This window comes from Pipra filicauda, unplaced genomic scaffold, assembly GCF_003945595.2.
Source record: "Pipra filicauda isolate LSUMZ 115617 unplaced genomic scaffold, ASM394559v2 scaffold210_size2929891_pilon, whole genome shotgun sequence".
NCBI lineage: Eukaryota > Metazoa > Chordata > Aves > Passeriformes > Pipridae > Pipra > Pipra filicauda.
In genome coordinates, this window is record NW_024104322.1 from 2,015,971 (window position 1) to 2,043,210 (window position 27,240).

Consider the following 27,240-nt stretch of genomic DNA (forward strand, 5'->3'; position numbering starts at 1 on the left):
ACCTAGCAGCCTCCTGGGTGCTGGCAGGCAGGTGGAGGCAGCCCTTGTGGACACAGCACTGCCCAGGAAGTCACTGTGATATTGGGACCAGTCTCAGCCAGGCGAGGCAAGGGTGTACCAGCTGCCGCCTCCCACTTCTCCTCATGTCAATAAACCACAGAGTAACAGAATCATTAGGGTTGGAAGGGATTCCTGGATCCTACTCCAACCCCCCCCGCCAAGGCTGGGTCACCTAGAGCAGGTTACACAGGAACACATCGAGGTGGGTTTTGAACGTCTCCAGAGAGGGAGACTGCATGACCTCTCTGGGCAGCCTGTTCCAGTGCTCTGCCACTCTCAACATAAAGAAGTTCTTCCTCATGTTGAAGTAGAACTTTTTGTATTTTAGTTTATGGCCATTGCTCCTCACTCTGTCACTCAGCAGCACCGAAAGAGTCTGGCACCATCTTCTTGGCATCCACCTTTCAGATATTCATATGCATTAATGAGATCCCCTCTCAGTCTTCTCCAGACTAAACAAGCCCAGTTCCCGCAGTCTCTCCTCACGGGAGAGATGCTCCAGACTCTTAATCACCTTTGTGGCCTCTCTGTATCCCCTCCTGTAGCTCCTTGTCTTTCTTGTTCTGAGGAGCCCAGAACCGGGCACAGCACTCCAGATATGGCCTCACTAGGGCCGAGTAGAGAGGCAGGATCACCTCCCTCGACCTGCTGGCCACAATCTTCCCGGTGCACCCCAGGATACCACTGGCCCTCCTGACGGCAAGGGCACACTCTCATTACAGCCCGAGATTTCCTCTCTTCTCATCCTTCGGGAGGCTTCGCGTTTCCAAGCGCCTGTACTCCAAGGCAAGCGGCTGCAGTAGCGCTCACCTCGCCATGCCCTGCTCCGCCCGTCCCGCCGGGAATGACTCACGGCCGTGCCCGGAGGCGGGGCCGGGCGGGACCGGGCGGCGCGGATTGGCTGCAGGGCCGGCGCGGCCGGGCGCGGATTGGCTGCCGCGCGGCCTTTGTTCGGCTGCGGCCACTGCCCCGGGGCAGCGGAAGTTTGAGCGCCGTGGAGCGCGCGAGCCGCCTCACCTCCGCGCCCCGCGGGAGCCGCCTCACGGCCGGCCCGGCCGGCCCCGACATGGACCTGGAGAGCAAAGTGAAGAAGGTAAGGGAGGCTGCCCGCCGGGTCACCTGCCGCGGCGGCCGGCGTCTGCTCCGCTGGGAGCGGCGGACCCGCCTCGTTTCTGCCGCCCCCCGCGGGCGCTGCGCTGGGGTCGTTCCTCGGCCTCCGGGTCAGCCCTTCCCATTGCCCCGCCGCCCCGACTCAGAGGTAGGAGGCAGGGGAGCTGCCTGCCAGGTGACCTCCTGGTGCGGAGACGGCTGAGCTGCCCCGCTGCTCCGACCGTAGGTAATCGCCGCAGTTTGTGTCCGAGGTGGTCATGTGGGGACGTACCATTATATGCGAGTAAAAACATGTATTCTCCCCTCCCGCCCCAGTAAACCTCTCAGAGCTGATAGATGTCTTCAGGTTTTGCTCATTGTATGTAAGTATGAAACTTAAATTGCAAGCAACCAAAGAGCTGTTTGTGGACAGGCTGAAGGTTAGTTTCTGACGGATGATGTGACTGGCTCCTTACAAGTGCGTTGTCAGCGTTCCTGTGGATTACCTACCTGAGACAGAGACCTAGGATTGGTTTCTCTCTCTTTTTAAAGGCATATTGACTAGTTAGTTTGGAGTCAAACTGGAAAGAAGCATAAGGTAAGTAACAAAAACCAATAGGTAATCCAGTTGTATTAAATCTCTCTCTAAAACTCGCTATTTAAAGCTTCCTATATAAAACTGACTTCATATGGGATGCACATATAAATCTTTGCTTCTGGTACTTTTGCAAATTAAATGCAGTGTTAAATCACTGACATTTTTCTTTATAGTAGCTGTTTCAACACTATTTGATAATGGCAGAAGGAGTTTTACATATTAACATGGGTTAAATCTGTACATAATAATATCACTGATGTTTGAAAACTAGTCTTTTGAAATGCATGTTGTGTGAACACTTGTAGGTTTTATTCCTGGATTTCTATATTTAAAGGTAGCAACTTGTTTTAAAATACACATATGCACTTTTGTATACTTCTGTGCTTTTCCAGCTTGCAGGTCAGAAACTGACAGGAGTGTGGAAGTAGTTGTGCTGCATGGAAAGCTACTTGTCAAGGCTGAATCCTAGTGAAAAAGTTAGAGCTTGCTTCAAACCATAATGTCACCTGGATGAGGATCGTGGTTTGGAGAAACTACATCTATCAACCCCTTATCAACATTAGGCCATCAGTGTATAGATGGGTGTAGCTAAATACTATCGCTGTCTTTAGAAGATAGTTGTGTGCACAGGGTTGTTCCCCTCATATGACTCCTTGTATGTAATGAAAACAACCTGAGTATATTTGCTTATATTATCAAAGCACTATTTAAAACTTAAAATTGATGGCATCACAAGGCTTGTTAACTGATAGTTTTTTGAACTCCAGGAGGTGGGAGATGCATATTTGTGGAAGATAGAGCATTCCTACTCAGAATTTCTCCATCTAAAGAGAAAGTGAAATGCTGTGAAATGACTGATAAAATTCTGCTGAATGTTGGTTTGAGTGAACTTGTAGTTGCTGAACATCTGCTTTAAATTGCACTGTAATTATTGGGCAGTTGTGTGTGTTGTAAGTTTATTTGACTATTTTTGCCATCTTTTTCTTTAGTCATCTTTTACTCTTCTTCATCATCTTCAAAGTTTCCTGAAGACTTTTCTGAACCTGCTCAGACAGAGACAGAAGCTAGCAAAGCTCTGTTTGTAGAAAGTAATTTGTCTTTTTGTTCTGTTCAGCTTTAGTGTTAATACACAGAGATGTCTATGCTGGGAAAAACTTTACATTTTCTTTGTGTCTACTATATGTATGTTCAGAAGACTACTTCTGTTCTTCCCCTATGTCCCCACTCTTGTTCACATCTCCTCCTCATCTTCTTTCTCTTTGAAACTTGGGTGAAGCTCATTTCCAAGAGAACAGACAAGGATCAGTGACAAGTCACTGCAGGGAGGACTGGGAAGCTTTGTTATGTACCAGTGTGTTTGGTACCAAATCCTTTCCTTCTTTTATATCTACCAATATTTACTTAATCAAAACTTCCTAGATTTTGTGCGCTGGAAAGAAAGTGACAGCTCACATCAGCTCTGAAATAACTGTGTCTTCAGTTCCCATCCTTTAATTCCAATTCTCAACAAACCTGTTTATCATCTTTTTGCTTCTCTCTATTTTTTTTTTTTTTGGCCAACTTCCCTCTCTTGAAAGATGGAAGAACATTCTGAGAAGTTTCCAGTCAAGTTTATCAAAACCAGTAAACTATTTGGCTTGAAACTTGTCCTGAGCTGGAGATGTCCGTGTCAGATTTTTTTAGTCCATCAGCAGCAATGAGTTACTTTACCATGTGTTGTAGTTCTCATATATCTTTTGCACCCTTGGGCAAAATAACTTGAGTCCTTTTACAAAATGTGCTTGCAACCTCATGTAACGTTTTATTTTGTAGTGACTTGTGCCTATTTACTGCCTGGCAAATAGACGTAAACATTAGGTAGTGGCTGACCTGCCTGTTGGGTAGGACGTTCCTAGAACACTGGGCAGAAGAAAGCAGAAATTGTCACACTGTCCAGAAATAAGCTGTCATTCCCTTGCTTTTCTGAACTCAAAGTCTGAATTTAGAAGTTGACTATTGGGTAGCCCCAGTGTTCAATGGAGCAGAGGGAAATTAATGCCTGGTGGAGCAGTGTTCAGTGTAGACACTCAGCTGATACTGTAGAAAAATTTGTTTCCCTGCTCACAACTGCTAATGTATAACTGCACAGGATAATATACTGGGGTGTTTTCTGTTTCTGGAAAACTCAATAGATGAAGTTTCCAAGGTGACATTTCTAAGGTTTCTCTAAGTGTCAGTAACCCATGAATCCGTTCTTTAGTTGTAAACTGCATCATTGTCTCTTTGGAAAACTGCTGCATACGTTTATATCTACAAGTCTAGGTTTGTACAAAGGAAAAAAGCACTCGGTAAAAGTCTGTTTTTATTGTTGATATCAGGTTTGGGGTTTTTTTCCCCTCAAATTTAACAGTTCTAGCACAGTTCCTCTGACTGGAATTGCTTCCCTCTAGTACAAGACCCCTAGGGCTCAAACAACATACCTGTCTTTCAGCAGGAAGAGTTACTGCCCCACCTGACACTATTTCTAACCCATCTTTTAGCAGTGGATACCTTATATATTTGCTCTTACACAGTAGTCCTGTGTAACATACCTTTCTGTAGTGTTTATCTGTGAGGTATCTGAGGACACAATTACTTCAGCTCAGACTTTTAATTCAACTTCTGTTTGGTTTCTTTTATGTGCTGTAAAACTCATCTTACTGTCTTAACAAGTGGCTAGAGGAACCAATACTACCATGTAGCCAGATGTCTCTTCTAGTCTGAATCCTGGGCTCTGGACAACCACAGTCTGCCAGAAACAGAAATTTCAGCATGAACTTTATGCACTGAGGAATATATATGCAGAACATATGCAAATATTTGGAATAACATTTAATTTTTTTGTAATCAGTTCACCAATCTTCTTAGACACATGAGATGACTGGCAAATATCTAGGCAGTGAATACTGTCTTTTTGGCTGCTTTGTGAATAGTAAGCCTGATACCTTACTGTCTGTTATAATTTCCATTTAAAGGAGAAGGAGCGTTTAAGGATTACTGTACAGTTTTCTCCTTTTTCTCACAAGGAATTGGATTTGCTCTTGCATTTGAGGATCATGAAGATAGCGTTTTGTATAAAAAGAGATTCCACAGCAGAGCTGAAGGGTAAAAACAGTAGCTCCAGCTTGAGAAGTGCTTGTGCAACAAACAGACCACTGTTTCTCCCAAACACAATATATGCTGTGTTCTCAAACCTTACTTTGAGGGTATAGGGAAAACGAAGACTTAATGCTTTGTGTTGAAGACTCTAGCAGAACTTTGTTCTAACAGTCTGGATTCCTGCCCTGTCTGTCACCTCTGTGAACTTGGTAAAATGAATCAGCAGGTCACAGTCATGCTTTGCAGTCCTGCTGGTAGCATGGTCTCATGCTTCATTAGAGAAAATAAGAATCTGGCAGTGAGTCTGTTCTGTATAAGCTTTCACAGTATAATACTTGCTTTATAAAAAGAACTTTGATTGCGATGGAGAAGGGGTGGGGGAACTTGGGGGGAAGAGGTGCAACTTCTCTAATGTGAAATTTCTGCGTGGTTCTTTTTTTATGGTGTGAGACTTAATTTGTTCTATTACAGGTGGAAAAGCAAACATGGAATGCTTTAGTCGTTAAGTCAACAACTGTAATGATCTTTTATCTGATAAATGAATGGTGAATAAAGTGTGTATAGGAGCAAAGTCAACTTTTTTGTGTTTTGCAAAGCATGATTTAGTAACCTGCTGGACTGCACTTCCTGTTGAGATCACTGTTTGTTTTGGTGTTACTGCCATGGGAACCCTGTATAGTAGAGCTTTTTTTACTGTTTCTTATATGTAGTAAGATCAAAGAAATGTAGTTTTATTCATGGGTGATTTTTGCCTGCAAGTAGAAGTATGAAAGTGTTGGTGGAGATATAAGAGGAACTACTTCAGTTTTGTTAACAAGGAAACTGAGTAACTGCTTCCTGCATATGCTGTGGTGTTTGGCTTGGGGTTTTTTTTCCCATCAAAATTTGAAAAAAATATATCATGTGAATAGTTTTTCTGAAACACCTATCTGAATCCACATCCCTAGTTGGTTTTTTTTGTCCAGTATCCCTCCATATCAGCTTGGCAAATATGGCAAGGCTAAATTAAACTTTCTGAGTTTTTCTTTTTCCTCCTGTGGCAGAAGTATTCTCCAGGTGTCTGACCATAAAATATCATGAAATGCCTGAATAGCAAGTCAAAAAAACTCTTTGAATGCAGGACTATGTGGCTTCTAAGATCAAGTGAAGCTTTCTTTGATATGGCATATTTATAAGCCAAGTACCTAACAGTGAGGTGGAAAATTAACATTCTTTGAGTTACAGTATTCTGCCATTAAAATAACAAAGATCTACTTCTGAAACTGTTCCTGGAAAAAAACGAAATGTGTTTATTTCCCTCTAAGTAAGTAATAGTGAGTAGTGATTGTCAATGAAATTTTATTGGTAAAAGTTGCTTAAAACCACATTTATATTTTTTACCTCAAGAATTATACTCAACATGTTATGCAAATTAATGGCTTCTTCTGAGCAGATACAGAGTTTACAGATGTAAAGGCATTGATGTAAATTGTATTTTAAAATTGTTTTACCATCTAACCTAAATAGATATGCATGTTTCATTTATATATATAACTAATATGTATGTGTATGGGATGTATGCATATATATATGTTTTATACAGGGGTATATGAACAAAACTCCCTAATACATACTTTTTGCTAATGTGCAGAGTTGGTCAAGTTCTTTTAGGTGCTGGAGACCTGCAAGAAGAGTAGAGCTGTGAAGATGAAAGCTTGTCACACCTGTTTTCTAGACTCTTAAACTTGGTTAAATGAACAGGGCGAGTGTCAAGGGAGTGAGGAGGCTTCTGTCATGGCATTCCAGATTACACAAGATCTAACTGTAGTCATGTACTGCTCTGTGTGTGTTTCTGGTTTTTTTCATTTTTAAAGTCCTGTTTAACACTTTTTCTTTATGCCTGCTTTTTAGTTTGAGAGCACGCACTCTCCTGCATGGCTAAAGATCGTAAAAAGTGAGTCTGTAGGTTTCCAGGTCCACTTCTGAAAACCTAATGGTAAAAGATGCAACTGGGTAAGAGCGCTGATGTCAAAACAAATACACAGAATATTGTGAAAATGCCTCTGCAGCATTGGGTGATGGATAGAGTTGTATTGGAGGTTTATAGGTAGTGTTAGATAGTGTGTATAGATAGTATGTCAGCTGCATTCAAACATAGCTAGTATGATGCTGGACTTTGTGAATAAACATTTGTTTTCTATCCAGCTGAGGTATTTTTATTACCTGTTAGTCTCTTGATGATACTCTGTGTAGCAGTGTCTTAAATATTTAGATCCTGAGCTGTATGATATTTTGTTGAAGACATCATAATAAAATAAATTCTTAGTACTTGTGTACTATCATAGGCTACTGCAGCTCCTTGATTTATTCTTCTGCTTGTCCTGCCTGGATCATCTTTGAAATATTTTTCTTGGATGCAATCACTTTTTGGCATCCTTCTTTCTGTGCAAAAGGGTCTTTCATACCCAGTCTTCTTAATTCTGGTCAACTTTTCCCTAATTCAAAATGCGTATTTAAAAAAAAAAACAACAAGATCAAACTTACCATCAATTTTAATAGACGTTAAATAATAACAAGTATAGAGTGGTTCATGGGATGCTGCTCTTTGCTACAGATCTGAAATTTTTTCTTTTTTCTCACTGTCTGTCACAGTTTTATAAGAGCATTGTCCAGATATGAACACGTCTTTTGTAGTGGTGTGGTTTTGGTTTTTTTTCATTCCGGAATCATAAGAAATATTATTTTTCTTTTGTTTCTAAAGTTTAAGTGCTGTAACCTATTTTGATTTTCAGTTTGTCTTCTCTACTAGAGAAGACATCTCATAGCACAGAATATAGTAGTACAAGATCAGGTCTCAGCAATTAAGCAGGCACAGCATATGGAATTCCTAATGTGTCTTGTTCTCATGGTCTCTTTTTTCCCCTCCTTTTTCATTCTTGCTTTACCTTCCCTTCTTTGAAAGTCCCTAAAGCACATTAGGATGTGCTAGAAATCTGTTGTGCTATGCAGGTGTTTTCCCATCTGTTCCTCAAATAGATTAATAGTTAGGTAACCTTCAAATCAGAAGATTCCTGGGATTTTATAGTAAATCCAAGAATAGCTTTAGCATGGATCTGTTTGCTTCTCCCCTTGGAGTAGTGAAGAGCACAGGAGAAAGATCTGCAAAATGATATTGAAGATTTAATTTTTAAGGGTTTAATCTGAGGCTCACTGTTAATTGTTGCAGCCCATTAATAGCATTCTCACTGTATAGCCACATCCTTTCAAATTCTGGAGATATCTTGAACGTTGGAAGGGCCCTATCAATCTTCTGCAAGGCTGAGTAACCAGTGTTGTGTCTTACTGTCTGTGGAAGGAGAAGGAGTAATGCAGTTCACCTGTCTGGTGGTTCAGAAGTCCCCTTTGGGGAAGGAAGGAAAAGCAGCTGAGACCTGAGTCTCTTGGTGGGACTGAGGAGGTAAAAGAAATGTTGTGGGGGGAAGACATGGAAATGTCAAGTTGCGCTCCTACCTTTTGTTACGGGTTCCTCTTTTACCACATTCCTACCATTGCACCCAGGGACCTCTTTGTAAAGGCACTGATTCTTTAAATTATAAAATAACCGAAAATGTGGTATTCCCTGCATCTTACCACGTGTTCTTCATTAAATAAGTGGTATATGAATAATCTGTTCCTTCGTTTTGGACAGAAACAAGTTGAAAGTTGAGCTGTTTACATCCTTGTACATAAACCAATAGTAGTACAATTTCTCAAATTAAATGACAAACTTAATAATAAAACTGTATCACAACATCTAATCAACTTTGGCATTGTGCTATTGTTGCCAGAACTAAGATTCGTACCAGAAATTGTCAGCTTTAGCTCAGTTTCCATTTGTGGTAAAAGCTAAACTGTAGGTGAGCTGTCTCCTTCACAATGACCATCCCTCACACAGTGTCTACCCAGAAAGCTGGGAGCACTCCTCATGCTGCTGGAGTGGTGGCTGGGGATGTGGGGATGGGTTCCTCTCTGCGCGTTGGGCATGAGCCTGCATACCCTGCTGTGGCCACAATTCTGTGGTCCTTCATCTGTCTGATTTAAGAGCAATGTTTCCTAAAGGTTTAAAGAGCTGGAATGATACATTTTAAATTTACTGTGTTATATGAACGCATAAGTTATGGTGCTTCATGTCTGTTTTTCACCTCAAGCTTCAAGTGGCTGTTACTCAGTTAAATTTGTTGATGTGTTGATATATTATGTGAATACCTGGCCTTCACTCTGCACTGTTTTTTTTTTTTATATTCTCTCGTATTTCCTCTGCATTAAGAATTGGTCATCTGTCCTTTTAATTTTTTCACCATGAAACCCTTTACTTATCACTTATGGTCATTGCTTTTGCTAACTGTGCTGTTTCCATTTCCCTCCAAAAATAAGCTGGTATGAGTCCACTATCAGAGTGCAGTCTCAAATATACTGAGAAATATTAGACTAAATGCTTAGTTGTTACCTTTATTCCTAAATAAATGTAAATGTGGGGGTTGTTTATTTCTTGATCTCCTGTATTTTGCCAAGTCATATACTTTAAATCACTTGGTCCTGACAGCTGGATTAAATGTCCTTTGACTTAAAGTCTTCTGGCCTCACTCACTGTGGTTTCAGAGCTTCAAACCTAAGGAAGGGATGCAAAGAATGTGCTTCTTCCCTTGTCTGATGCTTGTAGAGCAAGCTGGGATGGGGAGACAAGTCACCAGAAAAATACTTGCTTTTGGCTAAAGCTAGCTCTGCCTGCTAGCTCAACTCTGTGAACAGGCTGGTGTGAACACTGTTAGTTATGTAGATACAATAGGAAGGTGAGTGGACCCCAAAATGCTGTCCTGATGTCAGCTTACTCAGGCGCTTAATCTTTTGCTTTAACTGTAGATTGCAGATTATAAAGGCAGCAGTAAGATCACTCATGCAGTATTATTCTTGAAGCTGACTATAGTTATCTTGCTCTGTACGCAGATGGGCTTGGGCCACGAGGAAGGGTTTGGTGCCCCCTGCTTAAAATGCAAGGATAAGTGTGAAGGATTTGAGCTTCATTACTGGAGGTAAGTGACACCAGATGTATCCTATACTGTGACTCAGCACTGTAGACCTAAGTACATGTATGCAAATGTCTAAGTGACTGCTTTTGTTCTCTCTTTTGATTAAACTATTGAGATGCTTTTAAAAAGCTGACAAGGTTTAGGACCAAAGCTTCTCAGATGCATTACAACAGAGTGTTTAAGTATCTAATCACTTGTGAACGTACATTTCATCTACACTGAAAAAAAAATGGTAGTACTTCTACTGAAGCATTTGCTTTAGCTGACTAAACATGTGAAGTAGGTTTGTAAAAACATAGCTATCCTTACTGTAAGAGAATTGACAGGGAAGAAGTGTGTTTTATCTCAGTGATAAAATGCATTCTCAACTCCTGACCAAATAGATAAGCTTTGATCTGAGACTCAAGGTAAAATTATTTTGAAAATATGTTGAAACTTTTTATACAGCTACAAATGACTTCAAAGGGGGAAGAGGTGGCACAATTCAAGTAACTTGGATAGTACTCAACCTTGGAGTAACAGTAACTCACTGTTACTGTACAGTGAGTTGATGATAGCAGTAAATAGTCTGTGTTATGGTCTGTACCATTTGGGCAGAAACTTTGTATGCCATTAAGACCTTTCTTGTTTTATTGGAACAACATCTGTGTATGTATATTAATGCATATATATGTAGCTGACCCAGTTGACTCATTGTACTGGGTATGCTTTAAGATGTAGCTTAGTGATTCTGATTTTTTAAAAAAAGTCCTTCTGAAAGGGAAAACACCTGAAAAGGACATAAAAACAGATAATTGTTAGTAGCACTAGCACATGCTAACAGTAAAAATTATTACATATTGTCAACGCTGTTTAGCTAGAACCATAATTGTATCTGCAGTAGAGTTTTATTTTGTGGGGTTTTTTGAAGGTAGGCTTTGTATCCCAGTCATGGCAGCATCAGGTGCTAATAAGGCCTAGGAAATTTTGTCTTTGCCCAAATATTTGACTGCAGATGAGACTGTTTAGAAAATAACCAGGCAAACAAAAACAAAAGACAGCAAAAGCTTGCTATAAGTTGATAAGAATATAGCTTGTTGATTGTGTATCTGTAATATGTAGCTATAGAAATAACTTACAAATAATGATATGGAGCAAGAAGTGGTAATGCACTAATAAGTAAATGTGATCATCTAAAGATAAAAGACACAATTTATGGAATGACTTTTTCAATATGCACTGAGTCACTGAAGGAACTTGTGTAGAAGTACTAGTAAAATAAAACAGAACACACTTAATGTGTGGAGGTAATGCAATAAAAGAGAATTAAAAAATGCAAGAGTAAATAGTGTTTATCTATGGTTAGATGAGAAACGTATTGCTTTCTACTCGAAAGCTCTTTGTTCACAGTCACCATGATAGATGGGGAAATCACAAGTGTGGGAGGAAAAAGATTAGTCCAGTGAACTTTTTTTTCTCCCTTTTTTTTTTCTTCTTTTGCTTAGCTCTCAGTGTTAGACTTTGTAATTGCTAGCTTATTCTTTAAAAGGGAAGAATTTGGTGTAAAAAGAAATAAAATGGCTGAAGTGATTTAGTCACATATTAGTATGATTGCCAAGTTAGGAAGCGTCTGCTTTTCTTTATGTGTTTCACTGTCTTCCTGTGGTTAGGCCTCATTGTGCCAGGTCCTAAATTCATAGCTCATCAGAACACTGCCTCTCCTAGAAAGGAAGAGCTTGTAGACAGCAGTGGACTAAAGAGCAGGTAAGGAAAAAGATGTAAAAACAGTGACAATTTAAGTAAGATTTCATTTGGAAATTGAATCTATATAGGATAGACGAGATAAATAAGGTGACTGGAAGCGTTCTGAGAAGCTTCATCTATGAGTCAGAAAAATGTGGCACATACCTCTGAAACAGCTGAAAAGTTAGCAATTGGGACAATTCAAGAATGGGTTAGAAAACAGCTGTTTCTCCAGCAGAGCTGCTACTGGGGACTGTAAGGGTGTGAATTTGAAGTCTTAATTCAGTTTTGTGTAAACAGTTTTCAAAGAAAAAATATTAATATACTTTGCATGATGCAGGTATTTTGGGAGTCTACCACTTGAACAGAAAGATTCTTTTCACTTAGTCATTAGCCTTAAAATTTGAAACTGAAGTAGAAACAAACTGTAGCACAAGTGAACAGAATATTGTCTTTGTAGCATGAATGATCAAAATCAGTTCAAGTTTAATCGCTAATTTTACTGTTACTCATCTGCAAAAGACAAGTGTTGAAGTAAGAATTGTAGTTAGAGAATCTGTTACTCATTGGGGAATAACTGGGGGGGGGGGGAACGAGGCCAGCCAGCAACCAAGCACCCCACACAGCTGCTTGCTCCCTGTCCTGCGTACACAGTGTGGGACCAAAAAGCAAGAACAAAAATGAGAACTCATGTGTTGAAGTCAAGTCAGTTTAATAGGTGAAATGGGAGGTGAGCAAGTGATGCAAAGGCAGTCACCGGCCACCTCCCATCAGCAGACTGATGCCCAGCCAGTCTCCAAGCAGTCTACTCTAGAAGTTAGAAACCCTGCCTTCTTGACCCTTTAGCTCTGTCATACTGCTGATCGTGACATTATATAGTATTCAGCATTTCTCTGGCCAATTTGAGTCGGCTGTGCCCCTTCCCAGCATCTTCACTTGCTGAGGTAGGGGCAGAGTGCAAAAACAAAGGAGCCTTGACTTTGTGCCAGAAGTGCTCAGCAATAGCAAGTGCTATCAAGGCTGTTTTAGCTACAAACACAAAGCACAGCCCCCTACAGGCATTAGGAAGACGGTGATCTCCTTACGAGCCTGACGCAGCACGGTAAGTGAGGCAGCAGCGGCTGCGGGCGGTGTAAGGGTGACACTGCCCTCTCCTGGGGGGAGCCGCCTCACACAGCCCTTGGCCTGATCCGCTGAAACGGTGTTCCTCAAACAGCTACCAAGTAATTTCTTTCTGTATTTCCGTACAAAAGAGTCTCAGCTTTTCCTCTGGGGGGTCAGATTGGAAAGAGTACAAAAAAATCTAAGTACCTATCTAGTGACAGAGTTTTACACAGAGTTGCTACACCCTTCTTCTCTGTACTGGGAGTGTTTGGAAAATATCTCTTCTGGGATGGCAAGTTTGTACTGTAAATTTTGAGACATTATTGTGTGAAGGTTTTATAGGTGCAGAACTGTAAATTGAGGGTAGTATAAAAATGATGGTAAACAAAGCCTTTAGTAATTTTTTTTTCCTGAATTTTGAAATTCTGATAGCCTCAGTGTTGTGAGCTGAACATTAAATGAAAGACAGGGTCTACAATGTAGCTGAATGATTAAAAATTATCTGCTTTATCTTAGTGAGCTCATAGCTTTTGCTTTCAAAATTGTCCTCAGAATCATACTTCTGTCCAAGTGTAGAAGCAGCATCAGGAAGGGTTTTCTTAATTTTGGTGTTATACTTAGTTCAGTCTGCAAAACAGCCTCCACACACATGTAGCAGGGCAGGCTGGATGCAAGACTGCTACTCAGTTACATGTTGCTCTTTGAGAACATATTTCCCGTTAGAGGGAAATACGGGACAGGAGTTAGAAGTTGTTAGAAGTGGGAGGGAAGGTTCTGATTTATCTTGGTCGTGTATATACCAGATAGTGATAATGGTCTCTGCTGTGGCTTGCCAAGATATGAAGAAACTTCTGGGGATAAGAATCTTAAGCTTGAGAATGACCTTTTCCAGCATCTGGCTTCTCTGCACAGATAAAATCCCTGGAAGGCAGGGAGAGCTTTAAGTTGACTTTAAGATTCTCTGATACTACCACTGACAGGCAAGTATGAGATGCAGTTCAAAGCATTTGCAATTATATAGCTTCATAGATAGGAAGGAAACGTAACAGAAGGAATCATAGAATTACAGACCTGAATGAAGGGACAGATGCTTTCTCAACAGGTTCACTGCCAACACAAAGCTGGAGGAGTGGATGATAACGAGGGTTCTGTGCAGCCCTTCAAAAGCACCTTGAGATGTTGGAGAGATGGGCACAGAAGAACTGTCTGAAATTCAGCAAAGACAAATGCAGGGTCCTGTACCCGGGGAAGAATAACCTCAGGTACCAATACTGACTGGGGCCGACCTGCTGAAAAGCAGCTCTGCGGAGAAGGACCTGTGGGTCCTGGTGGACAACAAGCTGTCCATGAGCCAGCAGCGTGCCCTGGTGGCCAAGAAGGCCGGTGGCATCCTGGGGTGCATCAGGAAGAACATTGCCAGCAGGTTGAGGGAGGTGATCCTGCCCAGCCCTGGTGAGGCCACATCAGGAATGCTGTGTCCAGCTCTGGGTTCCTCAGTACAGGAGACATGGAGCTCCTGGAGTGGTCCAGTGGAGGGCAACAAATATGATTAAAGGGACTGGAGCATCTCTCTTCTGAGGAAAGGCTGAGGGAGCTGTGACTGTTTAGCCTCAAGAAGAGACAACTGAGAGGGGACCTTGTCAATGTCTATAAGTATCTGAAAGGAGGGTGACGAGAATGGAGTCAGGCTCTTTTGGGTGGTACCAACAATGGGACTGGAGACAACAGACAGAAACTGATGCACAGGAAGTTCCACCTGAATATAAGGAAGAATTTCTTTACTGTGCAGGTGACCACGCACTGGAATAGATTGCCCAGAGAGGTTGTGGAGTCTCCCTTGCTGGAGATACTCAAGAACCACCTGGATGCAGTCCTGTGCCATGTGCTCTACAATGGCCCTGCTTGAACAGAGAGGTTGGACCAGATAACTCACTGTGGTCCCTTCCAGCCGTACCCATTCTGTGATAGGAAGAGGTTAGTCTTTCCATGTGTTAGTCTTTCCAAGCCTCAGGACTTGCCAGGTATTTGTTGAGGGTTTCTCTGTGCTTGCATCTGCTGCCTCCTGTCACTAATAGCTAGCATAGGCAGGATCATGGTCAGAATGATTTTTCCTCTCCATGCACCAAAACATAGGAAAGCAGGAGGATGTAACCTTTGGTTGGATGCAGCATTTGGTCCTGGAGAAGGGACTGGAATTGTTTGATCCTTGCAGTCAGTAGACTTCCAGGACAAAGGAATTTACCACTTGAGAGAGAGGATGGAATCTGTATACCTTTCTTGCTTCTCTGTAGTGTCTCAAGACCTGGAGACAAGGCACTATCTACTAGATCTCTATTTTACAGGTATGCAACTTTTAATTCCACAGATAGGGAGGAAACTTCACAGTCTTCCATGTTTTGAATGGGAAGACCTTCCCAAATTGTTGAGAATTGTGTGGAGGAACATTTCTGCTCTGAGGTCCAGAGAGCTGTGAACATGTAACTACAAGTCCATAACATCTCCTTCAGTAGGGATCTTGCCAAATGCCCTCAAGTGGAGGGGAAACGTTTTCAACAGTACAGGTGGAGAGAACAAGAAATTTTCACTGCCTGTTATTGTGATAGAGTCAAAGGAGATAAAGTTGCCTATACATACATACGTGTTTATATATGTATATGTCTGTGTATGTATATAACAGCAACTGGGGTTTTTTTCTGGCACATTTGAGGTGTTAACATGTTAACGCCAAAGATGAAGCACCAATTATCAGACAGACTTGTGAAGTATAAGTTTGAGGTAATGGCATGGGGTCGCTTCAGTGAGATAGCTGTATCATAGCCAGAAATGTGTGCGTAGCCAGAAATGACCGGTCTGTCTGTTCTAAAAGGAAGTAATTGGCCATATTCCTTCTGCAGAGGGGACTGACAATGAACATGATTCTGATGTGGCCCTAGTTGTCCACAAGTTCTAGTGCCAAGGCCACTACCCTTGTAATTTTGCAACATAGCCCCTGTACCAGCTTCTTCCAGACTCTGTAGGCAGAGTCATTCACTTAACCATGAAAGAGGAAGGAGATGGCATTATACTGAAATGTACACACTCGGATTCTTAATTTCGGTAGGTGCGGGGGCAGGGAAGATTAGTATCTCGTTATTTTCAGTGCAAGTACAAAGCACAGTAGTTCTATGCCAGTTTTCACAGTGGGTCCCAGGAAGGATCTGAGGACAAATTGTATGCTTTCACTTCTTTGCAACCCCCTATTTATGAGGAAAACAAAAAAATAAAATCTCTCACGGATACTGAAATTAGTGAAACATATTAAGCCTTTAAGGTAGAACAGAGAATGATAACAGCAGTTATTGAGTCTAGGCATTCACATAGTTGAAAATAAAAACAGGATCTCTAAGCTGTTCTGCATTCTGAAAGAATGTCATGACATTGCATATCTTTTCCTAATAGCATAATGTGAGCAAAAATAAGGTGCCCTTGTGGCTCTTCCAGCACATGTGAAAGTCTTGGGAAGAATTCCACCAGAGCTTATGAGGGGTGATCTGGTCTCTGCAGGCTGTCAGTGCTGCCTCTCTGTAGTTGGATGCTTTACAGATGGGGAGAGCTGCACAGTCTGTCACATTGCAGTTGTGACTGCACAGGCAATAAAACAATACAAACTGTTCTTATTGAGGTTTGTCCTACAAGCAGAGCAGTTCTGGACAGCGAGATTATACTTTACTTGCATGAGTCTGTGCAGGTTACTTGAGAATATCGGTTTGCTCACCAGTGTTATTAGATCACATTCTGTCAAGAGGTAAGAGTAAAACCGGGGCTTACTATTGCTTAAAGATTTAAGTTGAAAAAGTAAACAAAATATCTGGTGAGATGTTCAGATGGACTAAATTCTTCAAGTCCAGTTGCATGTATGTGGTGAGGCACAAAGCTACATTATGATCATGATATAATAATCACTAAATTTTTGAAAAACAAGGTCTGATCTTGTCACCTTGTATTAGATTTCAAAGAAGATATGATGAAGAGTTGGTAATAAGGTATAATCACATGCATGCCTTAAAAGATGAGCAAAGTGAGTATGAATTTCTTTATTAGTTTATTAAACCATCTCTAGGTATTAGCTATGTAAAGGGCTCGTGTCGACTGATGCTGAAGATCTTGCAAAACTTTGTTTCGATTGCTTGAAATGCTCAGTACAACTCTTATGCTTAATGGGCGATGCTAGTTCATGTTTGAACATTTTGGTAAGCTGGGAGATTGCAAAGGTACTTAGTGTTGAGTAGCTATTCAGATAAGTATCAGCTTTGACATTGTGCATCTTTCCTGTTGTGGAAATGAGTTGGAAGCTGTTGTACAGCCAATTATTGATCTGTTTAGATATTTCTGTTGTAAAGTGAAGTCCCTTCTGCTTAACAACCTTATTTTGCATGTTATTAGAGTGGAGTGGTTCATTTTTATTGCAGTTAGCTATTATTTTTATTTGTAGTTGGCGTTATAACTTGTTACCATAATTTGTGGTTGCTGTATAACCACATGACCAGGGCAGCATCCACCACACACTGAACTGATAGTATCCCACATCGTAAACTGGTGTACATATGGAGGGCATATATTTGAGGCTGGCTGTGCATCACTTCACATGACCAGTTAAACTCAGGTCCTCCTTCTTCCTTCCTTTCTATCCCCTCAGAGGCCTTCTGGGGTCAGTGGCATGTTCTTGTCTTGTACCTGTGACATACCTTATCTTAAGGCACCTAACTTGTTTTCAAGACTGTAGAAAGCAAGATGCGGAACAAGGTTAGAGTTCAATGGGTTTTGGCATGCAGGGTTGAGAAGCAATTTATAGGTAGTAGTTTATGCTGTTTGAAGAATAACTAATGGGGTAAAGGATAGATAATGGGGTAAAATATTGCTCATTCTTCTTCAAACTCCAGAGATCCAGAAGGTTGATCTGTTTTCTTAGTCTATAATAAGAACCTTTAGTTAACATCCAGCTTCACTAGTTTCTGTATACAGTGACTGACTACTTTGAACTGAAGTTGTGGGGAAGCCATGAATAAATAATAAACTAGCTTGTCTAATCCAAGGTTCTGCTCATCATATGTGAATTGTTTAATTATGCTTAAGGTAATAAATTGCTTTCTCATATCCATTAGCCAAAGCAGTTGAAGTGTCTTGTATATAAAAGAATACCATTTATATCTAAGTAAGTAGATATGCTTCTACCTTTTAAGGCTGTTATCCGTGAAAATTCTCTCCACAGCATGTGCCAGAGTACTTCTGACTTGGTTCAGAGCTGTTCGAAAGGCTTTGTCCATATAAGCCTTACACTTTTCTTTCATCTTCTCTTTAAATGGTATGCTTTGAACAGAACTTGGTGCAGTTACACTGTATACATGAATGTATGCACTTTTTTTCCTTTCTAAGAAATACTTGTTTCCACATGATGGCAACTCTGTGATAACCGAATATCATGCATATAGTGAAATGCATATGAACAAAATAGTACGGTGTATGTAACTCTGAGTGTATAAAGATCAACTGAAAAACTAAAAGCCCAAATAAGTGATTGCTGAGGGGGTCATGTAGATGCATCAAGGCAACTTAAAATAAATCTGGTAGGTGGCTGATAATGGACATGTATGTGTGTGACCAGTGTTGAGATGTAACTGAAGGAATGATATGGCATCATATTCAAAATGCATTAGTGTAGTTGACTGATATCTATCTGATAACAATATCTGTAAACAATGTAAATAATACAACAGGAGAAATAAAGAGGTGTTTAACATGTTATGAAATAACTTGTAAAAAGCTTCCTAATTTTTTAGGAAACGATATTTCCTAATCAAAACACTGGAAACAAGAGGTTAGGTGATGTTACTACACACACAGCTGGTGTGAGATGTCATTTTGATTGAGATGGTAATTTGTTGCTGTTTCCATGAATTTCAGAAAAATATGCCGCAACTGCAAATGTGGCCAGGAAGAGCATGATATCCTCTCAAGCAATGAGGAAGATCGGAAAGTGGGGAAACTCTTTGAAGACACAAAATACACGACCCTTATTGCAAAGCTGAAGAATGATGGCAATCCCGTGTATAAACGCAATGTAATGATACTGACCAATCCAGTGCCAGCCAAGAAGAACATATCCATCAATACTGTGACTTATGAGTGGGCTCCTCCTGTTCAGAATCAGACACTTGTAAGTCAAGCTTGCTTTTTTTCATGTTCAAGGCAGGAGTTGATGGGAAATAAAGTAGTAGAGCTTACTGGAAGGATAACTTTACCACTTGTAGCCTTCTCTTCCTCTTCAAAACTGAAAATATGGTGCCTTTTTAATAAGTCTTACCTCTGTCATCTTGCTTCATGGATGCTTGTATGTGGAAGTTCTTAAAATCTGGGGAGATGAGATGGTTTTTAATAGCAGATAACTCTTAACTGTAAGTCCCTGGAGTCCTGATTTCTCTAACCTGCCTTTTTTTTAATAAACTTGAAAAATTTTCATGGAGTGTGGGCTTAAAGGAAAAAACAAACCAAAACAAAAAACAAACAAACGAAAAAAAAAAGAAAAAAACAACACCAAAACCCCCCATCAATTTATGTCATTGTTTTAAGTTAAGGGGAACACAGTCTTGCTTATAGCTTTTACTGTATATGGTAAGAATAAGGTCAGTGTTGACATCTAAAAGAGCAGCTCTCTGCCAGTATATTTTCAGCTGAAGTAGATGAGATGGTAGATAGCCTTCTGAGGATTTTGCTTCACTTTTCAAACTCTGATTGTTAATTTATTGTACTGCAGGATTGTGTGATCCATGCCAGAATCACGTTATCTCTGACCTACCCCTTTTCAGTGAATTAATCAAACCTTGTGCATCTAAATTGACTGTTACTTAATGTTCAGTTACTACTTGGATTTTTTTTTTTAGGCTTGTCATTGCTTTATTAAAACTAGAGGGTTGGAGGGTTTTTACCTTTATTTAGCAAGAGTTATTTTTTTCAATGGTCTGTATCCCCCAGGCAGACTATTTCAGATTCTATTTTTCTAAGACTATGCTGATGATCAGTAGTTATAGATAGAGACAAGGTGCTGTGTAAATGTTACTTACTCTGAGAACTAATAACTCTTTTCTGTATGTTATAAAAGGTTTAAAAGCAAGCCTTTGTCTTACTCTGGGAAGAAGTGAATTAATACCTCTGTGTTACAGTGTTTCTGGAGTTTAATGTTTATGGAAAGAACTTTGTTTTTGACAAATTCAACTGTCGCTAACAACAGTAAAGATTATTTTAGTTGTGTGTTTGCTTAAGAGAATGGGTCAGTAATTGAAGTGCTATCTGATTCCTTCTTTATTCAGGCTAGACAGTACATGCAGATGCTACCAAAGGAGAAGCAGCCTGTTGCTGGCTCGGAAGGCGCGCAGTACAGGAAGAAGCAGTTGGCTAAGCAGCTGCCTGCTCACGATCAAGATCCTTCAAAATGCCACGAGCTCTCCCCCAATGAAGTTAAGCAGATGGAACAATTTGTGAAGAAGTACAAAAACGAGGCACTTGGTGTAGGAGATGTCAAGCTCCCTGGTGATGTGGAAGCAAGAGCTGCTGACGAGAATAACCTGAAGGATGGCGACAGAGGCACCTCATCTGCTGTAGGAGCAATGGAGGACAAGTCCTCAGATCAGAAAGCATCTCAGTATGTAAGTATAAGAAGGGAAAGATAACGCAAGAAGGTATATTATCACCAGAGTGCTCTATTTGGTCATTTTAACCAATTAAATTGTTTGTTAACTTGGAATAGTGAAAATCTGGGGAGGGAAAGAATGAAGGGGAACTGGAAAAATGCTGTGAGTGTCTGCAGAGAGCCCTGGTTTCTGACAGTATTTAATGCGTTGCAGCAAATAACTTCCTAGGTGTCATTCTCATCCTTGATGCAAAAACATGTTAGCTTGGAGATAGTATAGCAGTGTGGCTTTTACAGAATAATAATCAAAAAAACTGGTGTAGTCTTAACAGACTAATTCTTACATTATTCTCCTGTTAAAGAGTTTAGTTTAATTTTAGAAGCCTGTTTTCTCTTCTTTCTTGGAAGAGCACCAAAATTACCCACTTGACAAATTGTGTTTAAAATTAAATGAAACTAAGAAATAATAAAGTAATGCCTCTCCATCCCATATCTAACAAGTCAAGCCATATAATGGCTGTTTTCACTAGCCCTCTTTTCATATTCAGATCCATTTTCTTATCTATTGTTTGGCATCTGATTTCTGCCTGGTAATAGTTCAGCAAAAATCAGTTACCCAGTTTTCACTGATATTTTGAAAACTACAGCCTTAATCAAGTATTTCTGCCGTAACTTGCTGACTTCTGCTGTGCATGTCACAGCTACTAATTACAAATACAAAATAGGGGTAATGTTACTGAAGTAACATTAAATTAGTTTAATGGAGGTAGACATTGATTTAAGAGTGTCAAAAGCTACTGTAACTTGATTTCTAGAAATGTTGCTATTATATGTATGAATCCCCAAAGTTATTTGTCTGCAGGTTACTTACAGAAAATGAATATACAAGTTCTAGGTAAAGAAGAAAGTTTGCTTGTTAACATGGGTTGTAGAATTTGGCTTTTGATGTTATTGGGGAGTGTGGTATGCTTTTTTTGGTGTGGTTTTTTTTGTTGTTGTTTGTTTTTAAACTGACACAGTATATGACTTGTGGTGTGAAATACAAAATCAACACTTAAGTTTTAGCTTTGAACATGTACACTTACCCTAATCAGTCTTGTTCTGTGCCACTTGGCTACCTGTAGCTATTTTCTAAATTTTTTTTTTTACCATTATCTTGTCCTGGGAAATCTAAGATACTAAAAAGTTATTTTATCATGGCTTTATTAGGTTACTGTCATTTTGTTTTAAATCAGACTTTCCTACTGGCTTACTTTAGTTTCACCGCAGCAATTCTTCACTTACCTCCTCAAGGGAGACCTACAGAAATACACACATTGCAGTGTACCCTGTAGGCCAACTGCCTTGGACTACATTAAGTTAATGGCAGGAGGCACTCCGTCCTCTTGAGTAATTGTATCAAAAAGTGCTTTGTTTTTACATTACACCTATTTATCACTTCCAGACTTTCCTTACTCCAGCACCTGAGTATTCTTCCTACAATTTAAGCCAGGCATGTCTTATCACTGTGAGCAATGATTTAGAATAAGGCTTTAGAAGTGTTAAATAGTGTAAGTGAATATTTGAGTTGCTTATCTGTTGTTAGGTACTGAGTTTATGCTGAGCTAAATAATCAGGATTCAGATATGTTATTTTTAAGTATTTGGGGGAGGGGTCTGATTTCTGCAGTGATACTTCATTTCAGCTGTATAGTTTATCATTACCTTAACTTCTTTTTAGCAATTCAAAATAATACACAGAAGAGCTCTTAAATCCTTAACAGAAGAAATGCCATCTTTGTCTATACTTTTTTCGATTGGTTCTACATCTTTGGTCATCAAATTTTCTTCTATGTTGTCTTTCAGACTGAGTCTGAAAGCACATGTTCCTGTAGCTGTGGAAAATTTATTTTCGCTACAGGAATAGATTGCAGTTCTTTGAAACCTAATAAAAAGCAAAAAATAACAGTAAACCACTAACAACCAGGTCTCCACTATTAATGTAAATATACCTATAGTAATTGTCTCTGTGTTTAAAAAAAAAATAAATCTTTCACCATACCTGAAAGCTGAATAAAAGGAAAGTAGATATTCAGCATATTTTCATGTTGTAAAGAAGCAAATCTTTATGTACCTTTTAACCACCTAGGCTGGAGATGTCGTAAATGGTAGGTTAATGAATCGTGTTGCCTTCCTCTGGGTCTATGCAGCTACTTAACCTTCCAATTGACTTCTCTTGGAGTATGAGGTCTAAAGTAGAAAGAAAAGCTGCAAAGCTTTATATACATATATTTACACTTTCATTAGTGTCCCTACATATTCTGTTCCAAGTTGTTCTTCCTCCCCTTTTGGTGTCTTTCTGTGTATATTTTGAAACTGCCTCAGATCTGATCAATATGCCTTACAGCCAAGGCACTTTATATGTATTTTATTTTTATATGCACACACAAAGCCTTTTGTGACTGGGCTTGTCATGATGTGGGTCGTAGAGGAAAACCTTCCCAGGATGTTCAGCCCAGCCTGCAGACCAACTGGAGTGCAGGAAATGCCAAACTGGTGATTAAACTGTAGATAAAAAAAAATTGGGGTTCAGTAACAGAAATAACCTGCCTTTTTTGACTTGATGACAAAACCCTCTCTGTAACCAGGTATAGAGCAGAAGACTGACTACAAACTCTTTGGAATTATTTGTAGTGTAGATGTGTTCATGCGCTTTGTAGTCCCTTTTCCACAGTCACTCTCCCTGTCCTAAGATCATTAATCATAGACTGTTGGACAACAGCCATGAGTGACTAGCATCCCTAGAACACAACTTTGTTTGAAATATTCACAGTTTTTTTTTCTTCACCAGTGATGCAGGTAGGGCTTGATCTGCTCATGATGTATAAGTACAGCAATTTTCCTGTCATGTGTGCTAGTCATGGTCTAGCTGGTTAACTTTGATGGAGGTTTATTATTCTCTCCTTTTTCTTGAGTATGTAAGACTAATAGAGCATAACATGAATTTTAATTGCCTGTTGGTTTTTTTTAAACACCAGACTGTAATTGCAGAATCTGAATATGGCAAAATACAATATCCTTTTAAACAGCACTAATGCTATGCCAGTAGAATGTGCATCATCTTGAATTGCTTAGTTAAACCTCAGATATGGCATCCTGTACCACTACTGTCTGATCGTGGGAGTAAACTAATACTTTAATTTCAGTCTGGGAAGGTGGAGTTTATTAAATATATTGATAATATGTAATTTCTATAAATGTACCTCTCAAAGACGTAATTAACTTGGTAATAACCTCTTTCCAGTCCTGCTATCACTGCAAACTGAACATGAAAGAAGGTGACCCAGCTGTCTATGCAGAACGTGCTGGATATGACAAATTGTGGCACCCAGCTTGTTTTGTCTGTTGCACCTGCAGTGAACTTCTAGTAGACATGATCTATTTCTGGAAGAATGGTAACCTGTACTGTGGAAGACATTACTGCGATAGTGAGAAACCCCGCTGTGCTGGATGTGATGAGGTAGGAAATATTCTAGTCTTTTCTTGTAGGGCACAAGTTTGTTCCCCTGGGAAGTGATTAATGTTTTTAGTAAAACATTTCAGTGCAGGGAGAGGATATCCTTTCACTAGCCTTAGCTGATAGTAGTTGCAAACAACCGAAACTGATACGAATACTGCACATTTAGGAAGATCCATAGTTTGCTTTGGATTTGGTGGGGATTTTGCACGGTCTACAGGGACAAAGGATGTGGAAATATGAGGGGAAATGCTTCCAGCAAGTCCTGTTGTGCAGTTCTTTGCTCATGAGGTGCACTAGAGGGCGAACCGACTCTGGGCAGCACACAAGAAACACTCCTCCTGGGCCTGCTGGCAGCTGTGGGCTCTTAGTGAACCGCATGGAGGCTTTTGGGAAACAAACAGTGCTGGAACCACCGGGAGTTCCTTGAAAATTACAAAACATCCTGAAGCTAGATATAGTAAAAGAAATCCTGTTCAAATGAATGTATCTGTTTATATCTTCCTCATAGCTAATATTCAGCAATGAATATACTCAGGCGGAAGGTCAAAACTGGCATCTGAAACACTTCTGCTGTTTTGATTGTGATTGTGTTTTGGCTGGGGAAATCTATGTAGTGGTGAATGACAAGCCAGTCTGCAAATCCTGCTACGTGAAGAACCACGCTGAGGTAAGATCCTTACTGACATCTTAGTGCTGAGAAGGAAGGAAACATATGTCTATGGAGCTTGAAATTCTTACTTTTTCCCAGTGTGGGAATATCTGAAGAGTATAAATTGAATGTATGTTTAGGCTTGAGTCAGTGATCTTTCTCAAAACCCTTTGTTAAAAAAAAAAAACCCACAACTTAAAATCAGGCAAGTATTTTGTCAACTTATAAACTTAAATAAAAGCCACTGCCAAGGGAAGAAGGAAAAATGATGGAAAAATACCTTGATCTTAGCCAGGTGAAGCAGGACTTGATAACAGAAGGGGCAAGGTAGGTAAAGATAAGTGATGCTGCTAAATGTTTAGTTCTTGTCAACTGTGGTTTATTGAGACTGGTGGGAGTCAACTTCAGCTGATCTGGTAAAAGCCTGTAGTGGCAACTGCAATCTAGGTACTTTGTTTCTTTGTATTTCTGACAACATGAGCTATAAAGGAGAGTGAATGACAGGATGAAGCCAGAATTTTGGAACAAAATGGTGGTTCTTGATTCACGGTTATGATGGAAACTAATCTGAGATGAGGGTCCATTCGTATCGTATCAGTTAACTAGGTGCTAGTTGAGAGTTCAACCTAATGTGCATTAGACTGTTTATATAGTGAATGGAGAGAAGAACTGTTATCTCTAGCTGGCAGTTAATAATCACCTGGGGTAGGTATGAGGAATTGTCTTTTGGAGAGGCTTCTTTTTTTTTCTTCTTAAAACATTAACTTCCTTGATCTGAGTGATAATTTGTGACCAAACAGATTTTAAGATGAATAACATCCAAGACTTTCGAATAGCATTTAATTATTGGGCATTGCTGTACAACTGTCAATGCATAGGAAGATATGTAACTAATCTCTTCAGATGTATAGGTTAATATATAAAGATCTATGCTGTTTGACATAACAGGTTTTTATGAATATTGGGATATTGGGAAATCCTAACCATCCTAACTATCTAAGTTTAGTCCCAACAGCAAATAATTTCTTATGTCCATTTTATTATTTTTGTGTCCTCAACTGAATTCTAATCAGAATGCTGCTTTAAAAATAAGGAAAAAACCAAAAGCTGGTTTAAAGCTTTAAAAGGCTTCTTTCAACACCTCTCTTTTCCAAAAACATTTAAGAATTCCAGCCTTTATTGGACTTGAAGAGAGCATGTGTATGCTTCATTTAAGTGTTGTTTTATTTCTAAGCAGATCTGCCAAGGCTGTCATAATGCTATAGATCCAGAAGTTCAGCGTGTGACATACAACAACTTCAACTGGCATGCTACTCAGGAGTGCTTCCTGTGTTCCTGTTGCAGCAAGTGTCTAATTGACCAGAAGTTCATACCTGTGGAAGGGATGGTTTTTTGCTCAGTGGAATGTAAGAAAAAGATGATGTCATAACACATGCACAGAACCAACCAAGCATTGCTGTGTTCCAAAGGCTCTTGCATTTCTACTGTAAAATATATAGTATCAGGGCATTTGAAGTTATTCAAAGTATTAAATAGCAATTCCCAAAGATTTTTTTTTTTTTTTTTATTACTAAAACTTCCTATGTAATCTTCATTTCTCAGCTATAATAATACTTTCTTTTTTGGAATACTGTTCCTGAGTTTTATATCAAATTACTTCACATCCCAGAAATATAAGAAAAAATGCGTTAGGAACTACATACACTTTAAAGGAGCTCTTCACTGTGAAGGATCTTTTTGCTGCATCTTGTCTAATGGAACAAAGAAATTGTGAAAATCCTCCAGTTTATCCTGGTTTGTATGATAAATGTAACTCTTACACCTCTGGTTTCACTAATTTATCATTTTTATAGTTTCCCTGCTTTCATCAAGCACTTTAGACAAAATGATCAGTTTTACTGGCACGTACAGCTTTGTTCACCTGACCTCAAGTATGCAGGGAGAATGACACTTGAAAAAAAGTTTGCCTGTAATCATTTGCTTGTTTTTGACACATGGGTTCTTGAGGGGTAGTGACTACTCTTGCATCTAGTTTTGAAAGCAACTCCACCAGCAGAAAACTCTGTTGGCTCGTATTTCTCTCTTACAACTGTTTGTGCTTGGAAAAGTTTTAATTTTATGAATACTGAAGTTAGGTTATGGACTAGGGGGAGAGTGTTGGTGTTAGAAAATAAGAGCAGGTCTTGCCTAGATTTAAAAAAAAAATCCACCAGGAGTAGTGTGTGACTCTTAGCCTTTCTAAACTGGCTTCTGTTTTATTTCATGAATGTTCTTTTCCTAAATTGTGCCTTCTATCAGAGGGATGTGGCACACAATACTGTATGCATTTCCAAGAATGTATTTCTGCAAAAGGATCCTGCTTAGCCTTTTGATTTTTAAGTTCTTAACCAAAGCACAAAGAAGCCTTTCCCAAAAGACTTCAGTATTTGAGTGAAAAAATTCACAGCTGTGTATTACCTTTGCTTACTAGATAAACCAAATGTGGGCTATTTCTTTTTCTTAAGAATTACAGATCTACAGTGAAGCATTTTAGTTATCTTTGTGCCAAACACTGAATGGGGAGTCTTTGGCCTAAAAACATAATAAAATAGCTGATTTTTAAAAAAAAAGCCGTGCAAGTCTTATGTTCAGCTCTTTTATGTTTTACGGCGACTGTATTGTAACATTTACAAATAAAATTAGTGTTGTTCACTTA

The 27,240-nt window shown here is 39.7% G+C and overlaps 1 protein-coding gene across 2 annotated transcripts; it reads left to right on the forward strand.

The window, feature by feature from the left end:
- Positions 1–1,063: 1,063 nt before the first annotated feature.
- TES (testin LIM domain protein) lies at positions 1,064–27,240 on the forward strand. 2 transcript variants are annotated; one of them, XM_027731074.2, is made up of 7 exons: positions 1,064–1,153; positions 9,827–9,912; positions 18,676–18,928; positions 20,079–20,414; positions 23,681–23,896; positions 24,405–24,563; positions 25,783–27,240. In XM_027731074.2, exons 1-7 carry the CDS (start codon positions 1,127–1,129, stop codon positions 25,972–25,974), a joined length of 1,269 nt encoding a protein of 422 aa, XP_027586875.1. In that variant the 5' UTR covers positions 1,064–1,126; the 3' UTR covers positions 25,975–27,240. The 2 variants fall into 2 exon arrangements, with proteins under 2 accessions (XP_027586875.1, XP_027586876.1); XM_027731075.2 differs by lacking the exon at positions 1,064–1,153 and adding an exon at positions 1,715–1,747.